General features: G+C 40.8%; 2 protein-coding genes across 3 annotated transcripts in view; both read left to right on the forward strand.

Moving 5' to 3' along the window:
* Positions 1–3,236: 3,236 nt before the first annotated feature.
* LOC147257291 (importin subunit alpha-1-like) lies at positions 3,237–7,762 on the forward strand. Its single transcript, XM_086210160.1, has 9 exons — positions 3,237–3,340; positions 3,682–3,761; positions 3,935–4,203; positions 4,575–4,669; positions 5,407–5,676; positions 6,012–6,245; positions 6,498–6,680; positions 7,100–7,246; positions 7,618–7,762. The coding sequence occupies exons 1-8, from the start codon at positions 3,332–3,334 to the stop codon at positions 7,244–7,246; spliced, it is 1,287 nt and encodes a 428-aa protein (XP_086066286.1). The 5' UTR covers positions 3,237–3,331; the 3' UTR covers positions 7,618–7,762.
* A 1,207-nt stretch (positions 7,763–8,969) lies between these two features.
* The window catches only part of LOC147257292 (E3 ubiquitin-protein ligase SMURF2-like), a 64,466-nt gene continuing 51,390 nt past the window's right edge, over positions 8,970–22,045 (forward strand). For both annotated transcript variants that reach the window (XM_086211099.1, XM_086211100.1), the window contains exon 1: positions 8,970–9,397. In XM_086211099.1, the coding sequence (XP_086067225.1) occupies positions 9,346–9,397 (52 nt within the window). In that variant the 5' untranslated portion in view covers positions 8,970–9,345. The remainder of the gene's footprint in view (positions 9,398–22,045) is intronic.

Genomic DNA, 22,045 nt, shown 5'->3' on the forward strand with positions numbered 1-22,045 from the left:
TTTTCTTGATTTTTTTTTTTTTAAGGTGTGATAGAAAACAACTGAAAAAGGAAACGTGTTTGAGGCGTAGCATTCTCTGTAATGGTACATTACTGCCGCCCTGTGGGCGGACATGTGCAGCACCCTGGGAGGGTTGTGCCCGCTCCGTCAGCCGTGAAGAGAAGGCCTTCTCCTTCGCACAGGGGATTTCAAGATCTTTTTATCGGGATTTTACAGTTTAACAAACATTCCCAGGCTTGAGAGCTGTCTCGCAGCAAACATTAGTTCACAGTCATGAGGTGCGGCATTGGTGGCAATGACAAAGATAAGCTCTCACCCTCAAGATATTTGATAGTTTTAAAAACAACTCAGAATTCTCATAGTGGAGGACGTAGCCAGTAGATGTGAGGAAGGGAACCCTCGTCATTTGCAACAGTGGAACTGGAGTGATGTCCCAAGTTGGTTCAATCTTATCTGGGGGTGGATTTGTCCACTAGACATTTCTTTGTATAATACGATGGGTTGAGAGGAAGGAGCATGTCTGCAGGGTTGGGGACTACTTCAGGGCAAATGGGTACAGTAGAATGTACTGTAATAAGGCTTTACCTCCAGTCGAAATTCTTGCTTGTGTCTTTGGACAAAAGCCTCTGCCAAATGAAATTGTCGAATTGTAGAATCTCTAAATAACTAAAGAATGATGTTTGACCAACTTGTTTTTTCCAGCAATTGTTTGAATGAGACATAACATTTGTGTTTTAAGCACTTTTGAAACTACTACTCCTCTTTTGCTAATCCTGAAATGTTGAGTCATGCTGTGACAGGGTGACGAGATGGGACTTAAAAAGGAAAAGTCTCTGTAGTCCAAGTTTTCCCTGAAGTAAGTTCATATTTCCAGGGTATGACACACAGCTGGGTTGTCTTGTTAAGCGACTGGGGACTTTTTTTTTTTTTTTTTTTTTTTTTTTTTTACAGTCGTCACTGCTCGCTCAGCCTCCCCATTACTGTGGTGGAAGTGGAGACTGGATTTGATGTGAGTGAAACACAACAGTCTGCATCAGTGATGTTTTTCTACACAACCAAACATGCTGAGGCTTCAGGACACTTGGACCACGTCAGACTGGGAGCATGAAGGAATTTATGGTTTCATTGTAGAGTCTTTGTGCATTTAAAAGTTTATTCCATCCAGCCATCCATTTTTCTACTGCTTATCGTGTTAAGGGTCACGGGGGGGGGGGGGGTGGAGCCTATTCCAGTTGCCTTTGCGCATGAGGTGGGTTCACCAGTCCATCACAGGGCCAACACATAGAGACAGACAGACATTCACACTCAGTCACACCTACGGTCAATTTAGAGTATCAATCAGCCTCGTCCCCTCTTGATGTCTTTGGACTGTGGGAGGAAGCTGGAGTACCAGAGAGAACCCACACAGGAACAGGGAGAACATGGAGACTCCACACAGAAAGATCCTGTGCTGGAGCCTGGAACCTTCTTGCTGTGTGCAACAGTGCTAACCACTGCACCACCGTGCTGCCCTCAAAAGTTCATTATTCTCTTCAATTGTTTGGGAGATTACTTCAACGCCTTTTCCTGTGAAACTCCAGCAGTGTTTTGTGAACCAAAAAAAAAAAAAAGAATCCAACCTTCCGCCAGCATAATAGCGAATAGATGATGATTGTATTTCCATTTTTGGATGAACATTCCCTGTAAACTGTCCCTCGAGAGATGCACTATTAATCATGCAGAGTTTATTCGCTACATTATGACAAAACTTGTCATCATTTGTTAGGGTTTTAATGACAGGCAAATGCCAGCTTTTCAGAAATGTGCTTGCTTCTCATTTTAAGTGTCAGACAAGCAGCTAGAAACCCTTCTCACTTCTCTGTGTCCATACAGAGCTGCAGACCCCAACAGACTAACTGAACACTAGCAGTGGGACAATAGAGGAAGCCGTCACAAAGTCATCAAATACTTTTCTCTTTACCTGAATTAATTAGAGTTGTGCTTAACATTCAGTATGAAAAAGCTGTTAATCTATGATGCCAAGGATATACCGGTAACAGATGATGAAAGCACATCCAGCCAATCCTCTCAGCCCACTTCTAATGACTAAAAATTCAAGCCTTGCTCGACCAGCAGAAACCTTCCCTGCACTGCTTTATGTCTCCACCTCAAGAACAAGAAGTGTTCATGCAGGAGAGGTTCAAATACCCCAGGATGCAATTCTGGAGCAAAGGGTCCTCCAGCCAAGAGAGAGATACCAGAAAGATGGACAGGAAGTCTTTGTCTTCCTGATCATGGTGCCATTTGTACCTTTCTGCCAAGGTGGTCAGCACCTTGACCCTTCTTTATTTTTTCTCGGAGGGTAACTGGTCTTGCAGCAAGACATAAAATGATACATTTTATGAAATTAAGAGCCTTGCCTACACAGGCAGCAGGCGGTGGGGGTGGGGGGATATACAGAATCAAAGTGCTTATTGATACATCCATCCATCATCCATTCAGACAAATAGAACCAACAGAAAATTAAAAGTGAATACAACAACCAGCCCAGATAATCCACAGTCCCATGTAACTAATAGAGCTGATAATTTAATTAACAAAAGACAAGAACCTGTAGAGGGGTGGCGTGGCTCAGAGGTAGAGTGGCCGTCTAGCAATCGAAGGGTTGCTGGTTCGATCCTCACTTCCCCTGGTGACCATGTCAAAGTATCCTGAGCAAGATACTGAACCCCTCCTGATGGCCCTGTGACAGACTGGCAACCCATCCAGGGGGAACCCTGCCTCTCACCAAATGCCACAACCAACATCATGACCAGCAACACATCTGTCATCCAGAATGACTCTACTCCAACTATCGGCCCCCCTGGCCTGAGTTCATGAGGGAAATGGTGGAGGGAATGTAAGCGAGCCTGTAATCAATAGTCTTTACAGGAGGAAGCTGCGACCTGGAGCCAGAGGTTAAGTTCATTTGATGATGTTGTATGCTTCTTGAACATTCTACCCCGGGTCACCAAACATCTCACTGCTGTGAAATTAGGATGTATGACAGAGAGGGCCTGATTGTTATGGTAGCCTCAAGAAAATGTATGAATCATTTTGGCAGAATTTTGGAATTGATGCTCAATGACAAAATCTGAGAAGTCAAGTCAGATCAGAGGAGGATTTCTGAGATCAAAGTCCAAGACCAAAGACAGAGACCAGATTGGGAACTCTCAAATGAAAGTTCTCCATTATAAAGAGGTTTGTTGTATCATCTTTTTGACAGGGTATATATCATCTTTATCATGGTGTATCATCACAAACACACCCTACAGCAGAGCATTTCTCCTGAAGTGAACAGTGTTAGAAAATAATGTCTGAGGTGAGACTGAGAAGATTGGAAATTGAACATGAAAAAAAGGGTGAAATAGGTAGTGGAAGAACAAAGAGGGTTTTTACTGGGAGAGTGAGTCAGCCTGTATTTCAGATGCGCTTAGTTCATTCATGAAGGTACCAACATCATAAGGTCGTGCGCGCACGTGTGTGTCTGTGTGAGTGTGTGTAGCCCTTTTACATTTGAGCTGCGCCCTGATCATACAACCCCCGACCTGAGTATATTCCAACTATGTTCCAATGCTATGGTTTATTTTCAACTGCTGTGTGAGCCGGTTTGTGAGGCACGTGTGTCATTCTATTGTGTTTCTGTGTCCATGGTGTCTTCAGCCCTGGTCTTTGGCAGAGATTCAAAGAGGTATCAACAGCCAGAATGTTCAAGATCAGCTGCAGGCAACGCAAGAAGCCAGGTAAGGGGTTTACAAGACGAGTTTCACACGGCCCACAGTACATTTTACTTGCTTCAACTGAGTGGAAAGTCAATGTGTCTTGCAGCCTCCATGTTCCTCCAGCTAGTTCTAGCACTACACTGATGACACTCACCTGTGTTATTGCTCATTAATCCTCCCTCTCTGATGTACAGAAAACTTCTCTCCCGAGAAACTCACCCACCTACGTATGTCATCATTCATGCTGGCCTCATCTCAAAGTTTGTTAGTTTCCTGGAATGCTCAGAATACCCTCCCATCCAGTTCGAGGCAGCTCTGCTCCTTATAAACTTTGCATCAGGCACCTCAGACCAGACCACTGCAGTAGTGGAAGGAGGTGCCATTCCAATCTTCATCAAGATGGTGTCATCACCCCACCCCCACATCAGTGAGCAGGCCATTTTGGCCCTTGGTATCATTGCAGGTACAGTTGGCTGACAATATGTGAGATCTGTGTGTGTGTGTGAGGTACTTCTGCCAGTGCTGTTGCTCTGTGACAGCAGTGTGACGTGCTTGTTTTCTATACACAGTTGTGATGTCTGGAATTGTTGCCCAATTGGTGTCATTGCGGACCTGTGGTTTCCTTTTAGATTCATGCATAATAACCAAGACACCATGTGGTCACAGCTTCAGCGGTTGATTCTGTCAGTAAAAGTTAGCACATGATGTTTTGTCTGTCACCAACAAGGACTTTTTGAAATGCACAGTTACCTCTGAAATGTTAAACAAAATGTAGCCTTTCCATGCTCACCTACCACTGACTTCACGACATAAAACGTTTCTTCCCAAATGCAGGTAGAGGTCCCTTCTACAGAAACCTGGTGATTGAACATGGAGGCATGTGGAGACTCCTCAACTTCGTGACAAGCCCTGATCTGTCCTCATTTACTGTAAGTATCTTTCAAACATCATTGCATCAAGGTCAGAGTGATACTTCACCCCAAAAAAAAGTATGTTGCCTTTCAAGTAGTCCCAAAAAAGTCTGTTGAACTTCAAAGACATGTGTCTCTTCTTCATGTTGGCTCTATAAGAAAGAGACATCCAGGTATGATTTAGCTGAAGTGAAACAGCAATCATTGTCAAATTGTCAAAAAACTGCTAACACCCTCCGACACCTGGATTTTTTTTCTCTCACATTTGAACAATCTTTATTGGCATTCAGTCCCTGGTCAAAGAACCATGCGGGCGAGACGGGTATTTATTGGCTAGGGTTTAATTGGCACTTACAGCAACACAAATCCCAGGCGAATGTGTTAATTGGTGGCTAACTTGTGGCACTTCCAACAACAACAGGATCAATTGGCTTCCTTTTCAACTTGAGAGTTTTTAAACAGTTTTTGGGGCAGTTTTGCTGTTTCAAGCTGTCGTTCACCATTAGCTCCAAGTTATGTACGTGCGGCTGGTGCTTTCTGCATTCTACAGTCAGGAATGCAGCAAGGGAAATGTTCTTTTGAACTCAAGATACCGATTTGCGAGTACTTGAAATGCCAAATATGTTTTTTGGCTTTATCACTTCTCGCTTAATTATTAGAACAGCATCTGAATTTTGGCAATATCACTGTGTTTATTACTCACAAATATGAATGTTAACATATTCTGCTAACACTTGACTCAACCACCCTTACAGTCTTGCTTCCTGCGCAACGTCACCTGGACACTGTCCAAATTGTGCCGCAATCAGGATCCAGCATCTCTTCCCCCTTTGAGCAAGTTAGGACAGCTCCTTCCATCTCTGATGCGTCTCCTGCATCACCATGACAAGGAGGTTGTCGCCAACTCTTGCTGGGCTGTATCCTTCCTGACTAATGACTCCATTGAGAGGATAGAGGCTGTAGTGCAGGCTGGCCTGGTGCCCTGCCTGGTGTATCTGCTCACCTGTGGAGAGCCTATGATCATGGTAAGTGGTGATGAATTGTGTAAAACTAAAATTCACTTTGGCATTTGAAAGTGCATTTCGTGAGGTTCTCACCATCCCATAGCTTGAAATGTTTGTAACTGCAGAGAGTCAATCCTCAACATTGTAATTTTATCCCTCCTCCTCAAACCACCTGTAGGACTTTTAAGTTTCCTCACACCTGAATTCTGCAAAAAAAGAATCAGGTTTCAATTTATTGTAGGAGAGACTGCTGATTTAAATGTTCACCTGTGTGCTGAAATGAAACTTTTGGAGATGGAATTCCATTTTTTTTTGTGTGTGTGTACATTTCATTAGTGTATTTAAAACCTTCCCAGGATCCAGCCCTGCAGGCTATTGGCAACATAGTGGCCGGGACAGATGAGCAGACCCAGTGTGTGCTCAACACAGGTGTCCTTAAGGTGTTCCCCAACCTGCTGAGACACCAGGACTCTGCCATCCACTTGGAAGCAGCCTGGGCACTGACCAACATCATTGCTGGCAAGAATGGTCATATCCAGGAAGTAATTGATGCGGGCCTGGTCCCTATCATGGTGGAGATCCTCCAACAGGTCAGACTGCACAAGTAGACAGACAATAGATCAGATTTATTAATTTCAAATGGGTTCAGTTATACTTATTTAAGGGTTGACCTCTCTTAAGACTGAACAGATCAGAAACCTGGTCCTTTTGCACTAGCACATGAACAAATAACTTTCTTTGGTATTTCTGTTGATTTGGTTCATGATCTTGTTTATCTTTTGTTTCTCCAGTGTCTATATATTTTTCTCCTGTATGTCATAAATATGTCTTCTTCTACTTAGGGAAGCAGCAACGCCCAGATGGAGACAGTGGATGCTGTCACCAGATATATCGGTCTTGGAACAACGGAGCAAGTTACCTACCTGGTGCACTGCGGTGTCCTGGAACCTCTGTTCAACATGCTGACGGTCCACGATAATGAAGTGGTCTTGGCCATCTTGGATTTGATTTATGATGTGCTAGAGGTACAGTGCTGACATTTCATACATTCCTTAATGGTAGTTTTGTTGGCAAGTTCACAGTTGTGCCTCATACAGAATTGATTTTATCCCCCAGCTTGTGCTGTTCATCAGTTTATTTATGAATTATCAGATACTCTCGATTTCAAAGCGATTCTCTCTAAGTAAACTCATCGTTCCGGGAAATGAACTGAACCGAATCACTGGCTGCAATGGTTCGTTCATTTCTCAGTCTAACGGGATTTTTTCCCCACCAACAAACATGAATGATTTGCTAACAGCTGATGCTAACTCGCACAAACGTTTTAGATTCAAGACAAAATGGCTGATACAGAATAGAAGAATGAGCAAATATGCTGAATTAGATTGAAATTACAATGCTTTTTTTTCAGTTTTATGGTTTCTGTCCTTTTTTACCTTTTTAGATGTCAACTGAGGTTGGAGAATTTGAGAGATTGTCTGAATGGATGAACGATGTGGGTGCTGTGGACAAAATTGTAGCCCTGCAATCTCACGACAGCAGAAATGTCTCTCTAGCTGCTTTCTACATTTTGGACACATTCTATCTGTAGGTGAGTATTAGCAAAATCAGTAGAGGTAATTATTCTGTCTGTTCCCTTTGAAAAAAAGTGTATCTGTGTGGTTTCTCTAGCAATGAATGTGCCTGAATACAACTGATTACTAAATAATGAATGCAGGGTGTGGTGCACCAGCAGCCTGAGGATACCTTCAGTCTGCTGTTACTCTGCTGCTTTTATGTTTTAATGGAAATTTGCTTCTTTTTCGCCGTTATCCTCACATAACGTGCTTTTAATGTTACTTCATTCTCAGCAGACCCCAACTTAGCTGACAGACAAAAGCTCCAGGGTGATGATTTTTCTCAAACCATGAAACCATCCCCGAAACCTCAATTCATCCTCTTCCCATCTCGCTTGTCTTTCAGAGTGAAGATGATGTGATGTGAACTACAGATGCCTTCCAGACTCCTAAAAGCAGTTTTAACACCATAGAAGAAGTCTGGTCAGCTGATCCGAAATTTTCATGCCACATTAAAATGAAGTCACAGCAGAAAAATGTGAAGTGGTTTGTTGTGTTTCAGGGAGCCCCAACAGAGGGCAGCATTGAACTGTGCTTCACTCTGTCATTTCCTGTTTGTACTGAAGTTGTTGGTAGGTGGGTCAGCTCAAAGCACACTCATTCCTATAGCAACATTTATGCAGTGGGCAAAACCCTGAGAATATAAAATGTACAAGGTTATAGGTGGAACATGAAGCCAACATAGGAGCACTGAAAATTAGGCACAATGTTGCGTTTGATTGTTATTCAAGCTGAATCATTTTAAACTTAGCAGAAGCATCTCTGTAAGCCAAGAAGAAATCTGCTTCTGTTCATAAAATCATGTAAATGAGATTTACAGTGTTAAATGAGGCTGTTAACGTTGTTTAATGTCACATAAGCAAACTTATTTTAAGTGGTAAAAGATGTATGCAGTTCCTTTATTTAAGTAAAAGTAGAATTCTACTTGTGTCAAAGTAGATAAGTATTTATACTACATTTACTTATATATCAGAAGTAAAAGTACACATTCTACATGATATTTGGTTTTAATGTTACTTCATTCTCAGTGTTTAGGAGAGGAGTGTTCAAACCTGGAACCATTGATCTCTACAACTCCGCATTTGTTCCTGTTGGGATTTTTGTCATGTTTTCTCTAAAGATTTCTCTTAAAAGTAACTAGCTCCTGATGGATTCAGATAACTGTAGTGAAGTAAAAAGTGCAATATTTCCTTTGAATACTAGTGGAGGAAAAGTACCAAGTCCTCTCAAATTTAAGTACTCAAGATTACAGATACCTGAACATTGTACTTGAACAGTACAATGAAAGGAAAACGCTGCAGCTTTTTGACTCCTTTGTTCTATAGTGTACGAAAGCTAGTTTTAGGCCAGTTAAATTAAAGAAACAAAAAACAAAATAAAGACAAAAAAAAACCCTCTTTTTCACTTCAGGACATAAACTAACCCTTATCTGGAATTTTGGTATTCCCAAAATTTAAATTTGTAAGATCCTCTGCGATGTTGGTTTTAATCTGTTTCAATTATAATATTTTTTTATCAAAATGGAGGGGAAATTTGCACGCCTGCATCGAGAAAAAACGTCGACAGATTTTTGCAGACAGCGCTGCAAAAGAATTTTTCAAATTTCTGTCAATATTTTCATTGACCTGAAAAGGGTGTTTTATCTTGGAAATCTATAGCGGATGTGCTCCTCTGTTGTGCATCCTTAACACGCCCGTTAGCCTGCAGCAGCAGCAGTCCTCTTACCAGGAACAACTTGAGCAGCACGGATAGAGTAGACGCCTGTCCGGATGGAGGGCAAACCTTTCACTTGATTGTATCACCGCTCGTGGTTCGCGACATGTACGGCGTTTGGGAATGTACTTATTTACATTTCTTAAAGGACACTGTTGAAGAGAGGAATGTTCAGCAATGTGATTATTTATGACACCATTATGTTGCATGCTCAGCCAGCGTGATTTGCTATGGTGATACCACAAGCTAACGCGAAGCTAGCAGAGGGGCTGTCTGGGGAGATACGTTTTTGAAAAACTCAAATACAGACACATGAATTACACACTTTGTTAATTTTCATCAAGCTGGAACACAAAGGGGAATGTCTAACCAAGGAGTTAGGAGGAATGGCCCAGTAAAGCTGCGGTTGACAGGTAAGCGAATTTAAACCCCCTCCTGCGCTGTTCAGACACGCTAGCAAGTTAGCCTGCTAAGCTAACCAGGCTAACTTGCATTTGTTGGTGGTTCAGCCGGACAGTGGCTCTGTGGTGTATGTGAGATAGTGTATATTTCAACTGTAGGACCCTAGGTTTCCTTTTTTTTTATATCGAACTTATTTTAGTGAATTTAATAGAAGCAACTCCAACCTTCACGATAGGACAGGCAGCAATATTATATGGACATTGCTGGCGAGCAAACACTAACGAAATATTAGCTCAGACAACGTTATGTTGACCCAGGTGGGTTAACTCTGGTCTTTTTCAGAAGATCTCTGTTGTATAGTTACTGATGGAGTTTTCATCGAAAAATGACCCTCTTGAATTTAATCCTGAAGCACGATGTAGGTACTTCAATGTATTGCCATTTTATATTGCCAATAATACCACAGTAGTATCCTCTTGTTTGAATCGCGGATCAGAGATGCTGATTTGAATTGACTACACAATTTGTAAAAAAAATAAAATAAATAAAAGGTTGGTTGGACCGATATTCACGAGATATGCTGCTGATACTATTACTCAGCATAGGTTTATATGTAATTTGTAACGATTTCTGGTTCGTCCTGAAAAGCCTTGGTTTCATTTGGAGCATGATATATTCCACTTGCTCTGATGGATTTATGCAGGAACCCTACAGGCAACATTTCATTTCCATCTTCCTCAAGTAGCAGCTGCATGAGATGATAAATCTGCTGGACTGAAGGAAAGCTCAGAAACTCAGATATTGCATCACTCAGCTAAGGTGATTTCTACCTCTCTTTGGTGATTAACTGCCTTCAGCATTGTATTTTTGTTTTTCTGTGAAAGGCTGAATTCCAACAGCATATCAGTAGGTGTTTTGTAATGTATGAGCTGCATCATGTCATCACTGATAAAAGCTATAATAGACTCTTTCTGATTGTTTGCTTCTCACTCCACCTGGTAGATAGCGATGGAGAGTAATAATCTAATAACTTAAGAAATTAACTCTCTGACGCTCCTACCCTGCTCTCTGGCTCTGTTTTTCTCCTCCATATGGGGAATGGTTTTAAATGGGCTGCAGTGGATCCCAGGAATGTGAAACCTCAGAGAGGAAATGTGAGCCTTTGCCGATCATAGACGTATCCTCTTTCTTTCAATTGAAAGTAAGATTGTGTGTGTGTGTGTGCGTGCGTGCGTGCATGTGTGCGTGCAAGAAAGGAGAGAAAATGGGGTGTATATCAAAGAGTGGAGCCAGAATTGCTACTTAGTGAGGAACACGAATGCTTAATCTACATTTAAACATCTGCCTCCATTGCCAGTATGCGCTTGGTTGTAGCTGCACTTGATTTGTGTGTCTGAGACTGTGTACATTTAGAAATAACATTGCATACCAAACACAATCTAGTCTTACTGTCTGCTCTGGTTTCATAGTTTGCAAGATTCTTTTTTCCTTTAGCTAAATCAATAAAAAAAAGTATTTGGAATGATTTATGTTTTAATATTGATTCTAGTTTGAATTTTATGTTCCTAGAGGAGCGTATTAGGAATAGAGAAGACCTTTCAACCCTCACTCTGGAACATATGTATAAAAGGACAGCTGCAAACCCCACAGACACATAGTACTTATGTTCATGCTTACTGGAGTCCGTTTCACATTTGGTCAGTGGATGGGAACGAATGGCTGCACTGACTGTTGCTTGAAAGGTATTTGCAAACATGTTTAAAACATATGTCTTTAACCAGCTTCTGTAGGTGCGTTTCCATCCAGCTCTTTTTTTGATGTGCATTTTCAGTTATAAAGAACTTATGTGGAAGGACTGAAAGTTTGAATAAATCTGTAAATACTTCAGGAAAAAAAAGTTTGTTTTTTTTTAACCTTGGGGGAGGTGGAAGAGTTTGTGCACCATATTTGACTGAGATTTGAGTGACACTCTCCAATCAGGTATTCTTGCTCAATCATCTTCTTCTGCAGTGGTACACGGAGAACTAGTGTGCCACCCACTGCTTATCTTGATGAACACACAGAACAGCAGTGGATGGAACATACAATTTAATTTGCCAAATTTCTGAAAATTCTAGAAACCTGACTTATGATGATATGCTTGTGGGTGTAGATGATAATCAGCATAAACTGTTCAGGAATTAATAATTGCATTTTCCTGTGAATGTGCTGCTGGTGGTCATGTGTGAGCAGATGTGCCTGGATGCAGAGCCTACACACACACCCTCTGATGATGGAAATTTGCCTTATGTCGACCCTCGTGTACTTTCTGGATGACGATATTACATCTACCTTAGTGGGTGTTATCTCCCATTTCTATGTGATGTTTTAGAAAGTGTTGGTGGTCATTAGTCTTTGACACAGGTGATCCTAATTGTTGCTGATGTCCAGTCCCCCCACCACTGGGATCGCTTCTGCAGTTTCAACCTGGAGCAGAGTTGGGTTATTGTGAAGGTTGCAGGATTTCGACTGGAATCGTCCTCAGTTTTGTTATTCACACCTTCTGTTCTTTTTTTACGAGCTCAAGCTTACATCCAACATGTAACTGGGACAGCTGTTCTGTGACCCTTAAAATAAACAAAAAAAAAAAAAGGAGTTCGGTGGTAGGAGGTGCGGCATTCTGTCCCCACAGAGCTTGTTGCCTGGCTTGTCAAGGAGAGAGGCAATCGATGTAGTTTCTCCCAACACAAGTGTAGTGAAATTTGTTGAAATGGAAAAGAACAAGGTGCTTTTCTTCCCTTTCGCTCACTTAGGAGCATCCATGTACATTTTTCATTCCTTGTGTATGTGCTTATAATCCCCCTTTCTTTTTCTTTGTTTTAAAAAATTTTTTTTTTTTTTTAGAAAACTGGTGCTTGCACTTGTATGTTGATTTTGAAGTGGCCAGAAAAACATCATGGCAGCTGGTGATTAAGATAAAGATCCAGCCTCTGTTCCCAGCCCAGCACAACCACAGAGGCTTAATGCACTTCATTATTGGGCACCACTGTCTCAGTTCTCACTAAGTACAGCTGTGAACTGAAGTTGCATTTATATTGTTAAATGTAATTATTTACTGCCTTGTTGGATTATTTGTCTTATGGGTAAGGAGAATAAAATAGGTGGAAATAGTTCATTTTTCTTTAGAGGCATAGCGAGTATTGTGAATACCCCCCCCCCCCCCACACACACACACACAACACACACACAGACTTTTTAAAATTTTAGACTTGAATAGTGTTATATCTGCTTGCTGTTCCCCTTTGCCTTTTCACTTTATTTATAGTGAGGAAAACTGATTACATTCACACACGTTTACAGTTCCTGTAAGTAGCTGGTGCTTCAACTACAGATGTATGCTGGGGGTGCCATTTAATGAATGACATCAAAACTGCTTCATTTACAAGTAGATTTTCCCCTCCAACAATATATAGAGATTAGCCTGTTGAAATAAGGGCCAGAGTTAGTGATGATGATTCATCAGCATACAAGTGATGTGAGTCACACCATAATATGTCAGCTTGTTGTCAGGGTTTATGTATCCTTGGTACAGTATATGGTTTGTTCAGGAACTGCTATGATAGAAATTGCAGTTTGACCCAGTTATACAGCAACAAATAGACACTACTCTATATTCCTGATTGCTACAGACATGGTCTTGAATGAATCCCCCACTGAGGTTCATTAGTTTGCTCAATGTGTTCAAGCCAAGGTGTTCATTTCTGTACAGCTTGTGTCTGGCTTCGCTGTGCCTGGAATAAAAGGCTCCCTGTTTTCCAAGCCTGTCTGTTAATGATTGCTGAGCATTCAGCATAACACAAAGTGTTTGTCTCTGAGACTTGAAGGAAGGCACGTGTGCAAGAGGGTCCACAGATACAGACGTGTCCATGCAACTTTGAGAGACTATTTGTTTCGGAGAATGTGTGTGCATGTAATGGACATTCTTGTGTGGTGCCAGCTGTGTGTCTCAATGGAAAATTATACATTTGACATTCTAAACCTTGAGAGTGGCCCATTTGGGATGGTCCATGTCAACCATTGCGTTATCTCTCCTTCAGCTCATCTCTTATAGCTGTTATTCACTGCTGTTAACGATTGTACAGTTTTTACATCTTCTCATTCTGTGCCGTCCTCTGACTCACCGCTGCTGAATTTGTCATTATTGTCTTCCACCCAGGGAAGCCTTTAATGCTTTTTGTATTTTGAGTCTGTTTTGTTTTCTATGGATTTAAGTTTTGAATGACTTCCATCGGCTTAGGTGTTTCTCCAGATTGTTCCTAGCATAACTTTACATTAAGTATATTTGACAGTTTGGCCTTATGAAATCAATTTCCCCCAAAATTCCATGTTGTTTTTTTCCCTGAAAGTTATTTATTTTTAAGCAAATTTTTCTTCTTCACATTATCATTTCTCTTAAGTTGTATTAAACAAATTTTGCACAATACACCTTCATAAAATGTTACATTTTTTAATTCATACTCAACTTTCTGATATTACTTTTTTGTTGACGACTTTCTAGACTAGCAGCCTTGTGGTTACCAGAGACTGTCTGTAACTGCCAACAAGCACGTTGTGTGTGTGTGTGTGTGTGTGTGTGTGTGTGTGTGTGTGTGTGTGTGTGTGTGTATATGCTGCTTACAACATGACTGCGTCTGTGTTTGGAGGAGGAACTCAGTCTCCACTTGTTGAAACACAGAAGCAGCAGCTTGTCCATAAATATAGTTGATTTAACAGCTTTTTTCTCCCCCTGGTCATTCTGCTTTAACGCTGCAGGGAAACACATTTTTAAAATAAATGACCTACACTTCTGCAACTTTTACAATACTTTTACAATATCCTCCATTTTATTACAGATTCAATTTTCTATTATCGAATCCAGTGAATACTCCATCCATGGAGAGCCTTATTGGACTCGAGCTGTTTTTTTATATACATTTTGTTATTTATCTTCTTGTTAGTCATCTTGCAACTGGATGAGTGCTCAGAGGTGTTTACTAATGGTGGTGGCCTCTTGTTGTGATGTCATTCTTTTACACTAACTGCTCTATGTGGTCTGTTTTATCCCACAAGCGTACTTTTGTCACTAAAAACCTTCATTAAAGACAGCCCTATAATTTGATAATTAGCTGTTGTAGCAGGCCACCGTGCAACGCAATTTAATGTCGTAAAGTTGAGTAGCCAAAACACAAGCTGTCAACCTGCGCTTGGGATCAGTCGTGGTTCAGTACAGTGCATGGCAACTTGGCTGTGTATGTGCTCCAAATCTGAGGCTGCGGCATTTGAAAGAATACATTCTAGAATCAAGTGTGAACCAGTTTTACTTCCTTGGCTACATCAGAAAAAGTGTAAAATACATAGCCCGTGGTAAGAGTAAGTTTAATGCTCAGTGCTATAGATAAATCTGCGTACACTCAGGAATGAGATGGCGGTCCCGTATTGGTCCATGGGCCTTTTTTCGTGGCAGGCATTTTGACATGTCATGGATACACTCAGGTATAATGATTGAATCAGTTGTGGTTGCCCTATGATTTTTTTTTTTTTTTTTTTTGTGTGTAACAGACATTCCAGTGAGCCAGCATGAACGATACCAGAGTCCTTGTCCACTTGAATGGAACAGGGTTAAGTGTTCACTATGCTGCATGACACATCAAAATGGCTCCTGTGAAAAGGGCCTACTGGCTACTTGATTTATGCTTCTGTTGCCACTTTATTTTTGTTGGGTCGCACCCAAGAAGGACCAACATCACAGCGAGGCCAAAGTGCCCCTGATCCACCTCCATGCAGATTGGGGTGACATCTTGACAACTGTGGGCATCCCAATCATGCTTCTGTCAGGAGATCAAACTTGTGTTTGTACAAGAATGTCTTTAAAAAAAAAAGTCTTTGTGCAGGTCGTAGTACGTCGTAAGTTTTGTAATTTCTGAGTGAATCCCTGTGGTTTGAAGTCAGGCTTCTCGCCAGTGTTCCTTTTTTTTTTTTTAAATTTGCGTCCACTTTATGTTACTTTTTTGTTTCATGCTTGCTTTATGAGTTCACTTGCTGGTGGTGAAAACCTAATACTTCCCAACTTTGTTGCTTCAACACAAAGTTGTTAAATATCAAATCAGTGTGAGAATTTGAGAAGAATTTAGAGGAAATTGAATGTATTAATCCACCATTCAACAGCTAATCCTTTGACCCAGAGGCACAGGCAAAATCAACCTACTGCTTTTAAACATCATTAAGTGAGAGACGTATGTCATCAGTTAAAACAAAGACGTACCCTAAAACACCTGTGCTGTAATAATGGAGGTGCAAGTCCTTAATGTTGCTGTGCTGATGTGTCAAACTAGCACATGTGTATGGAAAAGCCCTGTGTGTGAGAGAGACAGTGTGTTAGCATGCCAGCTTGATTGCCTCTAGCATTTGGGTCACTGTGTTGCGGTTAGGCTTTGTAGTGCAATTAAGAGCTCTATACGCAAATCTCTTCCAGCTCTGTTTTGTCTGCACCACTACAAAAATGCTGAACTTGACCACACACACTGCACAGGTTCCACCACATCCATTCAAATGGAAGCAATCTGTTCCAGCTAAATTTATTCTTCCCATTATAATCTAAAGGGACACATGGGACGCAACAGACAAACTGATGTCCGCTACTTGATACCAGATCAGGCTTTAATGATTTGTTTTAAAAAATTACTGTGAAAAATTTACGAATTAAAGCAAGCTTAGTATTTCCAGACACATCCCGTATATCTCAACACAATGTATTTTAGGAAGAATTTGGACTGACTGTGACTCAGCTATGTAAATCCACAGGTTTCTGCCAATCTCATTATTCAGCTTTACTGTGCTCCACTCATGAGCGGGGCTTTTCAATGAAAATTTGGAAAGAGGCTTCCATGCTCCCTGCTGCACTGAATGAACTTGATCTTGACTGGATGATCTGAATTTGCCTGGAAGCTGAGCTCACGTGGAAACCTATCGTGTCTTTGCGTCAACAACCAGGTTCTTTACAAATCATGAACCAATGATTATTAATAAACTGGTATCCTTAATCTGTTGTCTGATATAATTCATCACAAGACAGCCAACAGAACAGATTGCTTTTTCCTCGGATAGCTTTGTAAAACTTTGTTCTTAGCCTTTGGTTGTTTCAGTCAACTACGTATTATCTGCTTTTCACATCACTTTTGAACTTGGTGGCATCAGTGTACCTCTGAGCAGGAAAATGGAAAGACTGAACACCTCAGTATTGCATAACAGGCTCTTACTGGAGAGGAGGTGGGCTTCAATATGCATAATACATTAAACTTTCCAAGTGCTTCAAGAGGATTTTCCTGCAGAATATGTTGGCAAAATCTCCCTAGAGCTAGTAGTTCTGAAACTAAGGGTTATTTTATTCCTTTTTGGTGAATCTCCCAATTGTTTCATTGTTATGAATATATAATTGTTGGTGACAATATCACAACTTCTCTAAGCCGCTAGGGACATCAGACACATTATAGAAAGAGATTAACTACTGTTAAATCATTCTTAGATGTGTGTGTGTGTGTGTGTGTGTGTGTGTGTGTGTGGGGGGGGCGCAACATGACTCAAAAGTGTAGTTGTCTGGTAAAAGCAGTGTCACTAGTTCAAGCCTCACTTATCCCTGTGACTGTGTTGAAGTGTTGAGCATCATGCTGAATCTCTAATTGCTCCTGAGGAGAAACTTAACACCTTGAGGGGCAGCTTCCACCACCAGTGTGTGGCTATGCGTGAATGAGGCAATATTAAGTGCTGTGAGTATAAAAGCGTTACATAAATATACTATTGACCACTGCGATGAGGATGAGTCAGAACCGTTTCCCAAATTTGCAAATCATTGTTCTAAACGTTCAATAACCTTTGTTCTAATGCGTCTAAAAAGGTGGAACTTAAGCGCTTTGACAGTGTATTCGGTCTACAATGCGTGCATCATATGGAGCAGCCAAGCATGGATACATTTCTGCTTCTATGAAGCTGAAGAGAAAAAAGACCGATACAAGAGAAACACTGTATGCAGTATTTCTAGAGTTGTGCATTTGTGTGTGTGTGTGTGTGTGTGTGTGTGTGTGAGCATGAGCATGCCCCTTTGCTTTCGCTGTTGGCCACTGCCCTGCAACCATGAAGGTGACAGGGGATGCATGGCGAACCTTAAACAAAACAGGAATCATAGTTGCACAGAGACTGTTGCAGAGTGGCAGCCCTTAACTAGAAGGACAGTCCTGAAAGGATAGATTTTAGTGCCCGAAATGTCAGGCAAAGTTAGCTTCAGTATCTTTTTTTTTCTGCGATTAGAAGTGGAATTCTGGAAGGTATTCACCTTGAATTGGGCTGAGAAAGTAGGCAGCGTGACTGTTCTTTGTCCTCTGCTGTTGTTTGACCCAGGGTAAGCATCTTCTCAATGAGATGGAGCTGATGTGTCATCGTCCTCCATGTTTGAACAGAAGCCGACTGAGGGTGGGCTCAGAGGGGGAAGCGAGAGAAATAAAAATGCCAGAAATGCCTTGTCTTCACCATAGTTTCACTCGCCATTATGATTCCCCTTCAAGACTTCCAGGTTAAACTAGGCAGTGGATCATCTGGAACATGCACAAAACACCGATTCTGGGTTGATTGAAGCACATACATGCTGGAGTAATTTAATAAAACAGCATCTCTCAGAAGTACTGCCCCACTGTCGCCTCTTATCAAATTTCTTTATATCCTGCGTTTTTCTTGTCAGTATTTTATTCTCTTCTCTTGAACAGGATGTTTTTCATCTCTCTGTCATTTCTCATTCTTCCTTCCTCTCTCATTCAACCCCGGATCTAGTCCAGACAGTTGACAGACAACTCAGCTGCTTTGGCTCCAGTGTGGTGTATTTTTTTTTTCTTTATCTGTTTTCAAGTTGTGACGTGCAGAGATACACACTTCCGTTCCTGGTACCTCAACCTACTACAGCACTTGCCGTACAGTATTTATTTACTTGTTTTCAGTGTAAGGGTTTTTTTGGAGCCTAAAGGGTCTCTTATGAGATTCCATGGTATATATTAGTATTTTTGTTGATCAGAAATATTAAAAAGAAATAACAGTGTTTTTTACAAACCACTTTCACCAGCTGTGTAAAGTGTTGAAAGTTGTTGAAAGCTGTACGGTTTTATACCAAACTAAAGGACAAACAAATCAAATCAACAAGAAAGTATTTACATTTAAATCAGATATGTTTGACAAATCTGAAAGGTCAACAGCGTGCCCTTGGTTACGTTTATATGGACGGCAGTATTCCAATATTAACCTGATTATCTCTATTCTGAATAAGCCACATAAATGGCATTTGTAGACTTCCTTTAATTAAAATAATTGGATAAAGATTCTGACAGCAGACACACTGCTGCCTACACATTACTTGTACTTTGAAGTCCTACTGGAGTTTTTGCAGCAATTAAAGAATGAAGCAATTTAATGCGAGCAGAAGTTTTCAGTCATTTGTCATACTTTGATTTATATCATGAATGGGACTGGAATATCCTATACTGACTTATGAATATAATGGGAATATGACTGAAATTTATAAGAAAATCATGTTCAAATCGTCTTATTTAGAGTAAAGTCCACAGCTGGAATTGTTGCGGTCCGTGTAATGTGGGCATTGATGTGACCAGAAATCCAAGTACTGCTATTTAACAAAATGTGTTTGTAGTCTCATGCTTGCTTCCAGTCTTTTTCTTGCAACATAATTTTATCAAGCATAATCATGGATTTAGTCCCTCGTATAAAGCCTCGACTTGGAAGGCAGCAAACATTGAACGGTAACACAATTGTACCTTTAGGTCAGTTTAAAACCATGGCTATAAATGATTTTGCTCTTGAATATAATTAAGCAAGATCACATAAGAGGGAGTACTGTTGTACCAACCATCATCATGGCTGTGATGTGGTTGTATAATCACAGCCTGACGAGGGAGTGGAGTGTAACCTCCATCCTGTCCCGTTCCTGTGATGAAATATAACAAGTCATGTCATATAAGCACATCTGGAGGTTTGCACAGAAGCATGCAGGCTTCTGTCCTTCTCTTCATCCTCTTCTGACGACCATTCATAATTTAAATCAAATGTTAGTTCTGGAAAAATGTCCATCTTCGCAGTACTGTTTGTTACTCTCTAAATTAGCCATGGGAGTTCATGTGATCGTCTTCCCAGCATCACTGGTAATGGCGTTGCTGTTTCGCAGGTGTTCTAATTGCTTAATTGAACCGGTGAAGCGAAACGATACATAGTGAAAACTCCCACTGCTGTTGTAACCTATTTCAGCTCTCATGGAATGTCTCTCGTCCAATCAAATAACTTGGTTGAAACTAACTGTTATGTAACTGTTTTTCTACTCTGTACTTGCCTCCTGCTCGCTCATTAATTTTGCTGAATTTAATGTTTTGATTGTTTGCTTGACATCATTGCAAATTATACTCTGTGATTCCTTGAGATTTGGTTAAAGGTTTGTTTGATTAATGAATATTGCGATGATGAAAACAGAAAGGCGGCAGCTCTACTAACTGAATTTTTAAAACATGAATCTGAGAAACTAATATTTCTCTGCGTTTCTTTCTCTAACTACTGTTCCTAAACTAACTCCCTGCTTGTCGCTAGTAATATTGTCATGGAGTAACGTTAACATCTACAGATTTATTGCTGTTGCCAGGCTAGAGTCATAAATATTAACTAGATATGCCTTTGAATGAAGGCTTTTCACTTCTCTCCTGTGTTTTTTCTTTTAATCCAGTGAAAGCAGGAAGGTAGGTTAGACTTTGGCAATCACGCTTTCCTCCCCCTTACTATTCTTCTGCTACTGTTTTTGTGGTCAGACTGCCCACCAGTGTGTGTGTGTGTGTCTGTGTGTGTGTCTGCTAGAACACTCAGCATGTCTAATATATAAACACACACACAGCCACTCAAATTGCAACCTCCTCTTTCTTGAGTCTGTGTTTTCAGTTTCAGTGTGGGAGAGAGACAGTTGGAGGATGAAGGGATGCAGTGGTTTTTATTATGGAGAGTGTGGAAGTGGAGAGTGTGCTGCCAGTGTTCAAAACCATCCCCCTGCACACATCAGCTCTCCACACCTACTTCAGAAGTAGAGAGGGATGATTCATCTATTGTTTACTGTGATGCTCTAACCAAAAGGATTTTGGGCCCTCATTAATTTGAAATATGTTTCCCCAAGACTACAAATACAGATGCTGAGTGACTTGTATGAGAACTCTCTCTCAAACTATAATTAAACACTAGTTTCTGATTTTACTTTTTGACTCAGTGTTTTGTTGAAATGAAGCGCGAAGACAGAGTCGATGCTCTGTGCAAAATTAAATACTTCAAAATTGAAATGGAGGGTTATGCCATAATGTGGCGATCAGTGATTTTGCTCTCATCGAGTGCTTAGCAACATGGTAAAAATAATCACATCATATCGCTGTTACATCGAAAGGGATACAGATGCATCTTATATCAAGTAACTAAAAGTAAGATGTCAGAATCAACTTTATTGAAACAGACTGTGCTCAAGACACTGTTTTCCTCCCTGTTTGAACATATAAAGCTGTAAAATGTAGAAGATAAATGGTCAGCAAGCTTTTTAGACCTCAGTGTACACTTCTGTCAGTACTATTCAGTAAAAACTGGTTGCAACTGAGCAACTGCTATCTTGGGGAAAACATATTTAGCAGGTTTGTAAAGCCTTCTTGTTCCGTGATGTAGCAGGCAGCATATCTTTAGTAACCTGGCATCCTAGTGCTCTAACAATATTGCACCACTTTGCACTTTATTTTTTGTTTCCAATGAAAGAGTGTAACGGAAGAGCAGGCTTTGCAAATTATATCAATTGAATTTTGTTTGGAAAATATTGATGAATACCAGTCGTCTCCACCAAAATGGTAACATGCATGGATAGCTTTAGTCAAACAATGTTAAAAAAAAAAACCTGCTTTGTCACAAGAATTGGATAAAAAAATAGCAGGTCCACACTACCATCAATGATGTGGGAGGTGTTGGTTTGTGCCAGTCACTTTTAAGCTAAACATGACCAGCGTCAGGCCCTTGTTTTCTTATAAATGTGTTTTTAAGCAGCACATTATCACTCACCACCCACAAACGTTAAAAAAGCCCTCAGCTAAATATTTACATGTAAGTACAAATGAATGCAGCCGTCACACAGACTGACAGAAACCAGCCCATCTCTTCCGCTGTTGCTCTTTAACTGTCAGTCTCTTTTACTTAGATCTTCAGTAGCTGTCTGTCCCTACCATTCAGTCTCACACATTTAACCTCTTGAAGTTAGCTTTTTCACTTTGGGGCCTCTTCTGTCAATCCGTGAATAGAATAGCAGAATGAATAAATGGATACTACCACGTCTGATGACTTGGCTCTAACCCTGCTGTCTGTGCCGTGCTGACTGTGGGTGCTTGGCTGGACGTCAGCTGGTACCATATGGGCAGGCTTGCTGAAATGTGCAAGACAGGAAATGGGCTTTTAGGATCTATAAGCTTTTGAAGCTGTGGAGGTCTAATCAACGGTGCACCCTTCGGTAACAGTATGCGGATGATTTTCTCTGCCTCGCCCCATCACTCCCTCATCCTCTGACCTCTGTATTCCATTCATTTTTACTTTTC

This window comes from Aulostomus chinensis, chromosome 8 (genome assembly GCF_037954235.1).
Source record: "Aulostomus chinensis isolate RoL2024-O1b breed Wild chromosome 8, RoL_Achi_v1.0, whole genome shotgun sequence".
NCBI classification, from domain to species: Eukaryota; Metazoa; Chordata; class Actinopteri; order Syngnathiformes; family Aulostomidae; genus Aulostomus; species Aulostomus chinensis.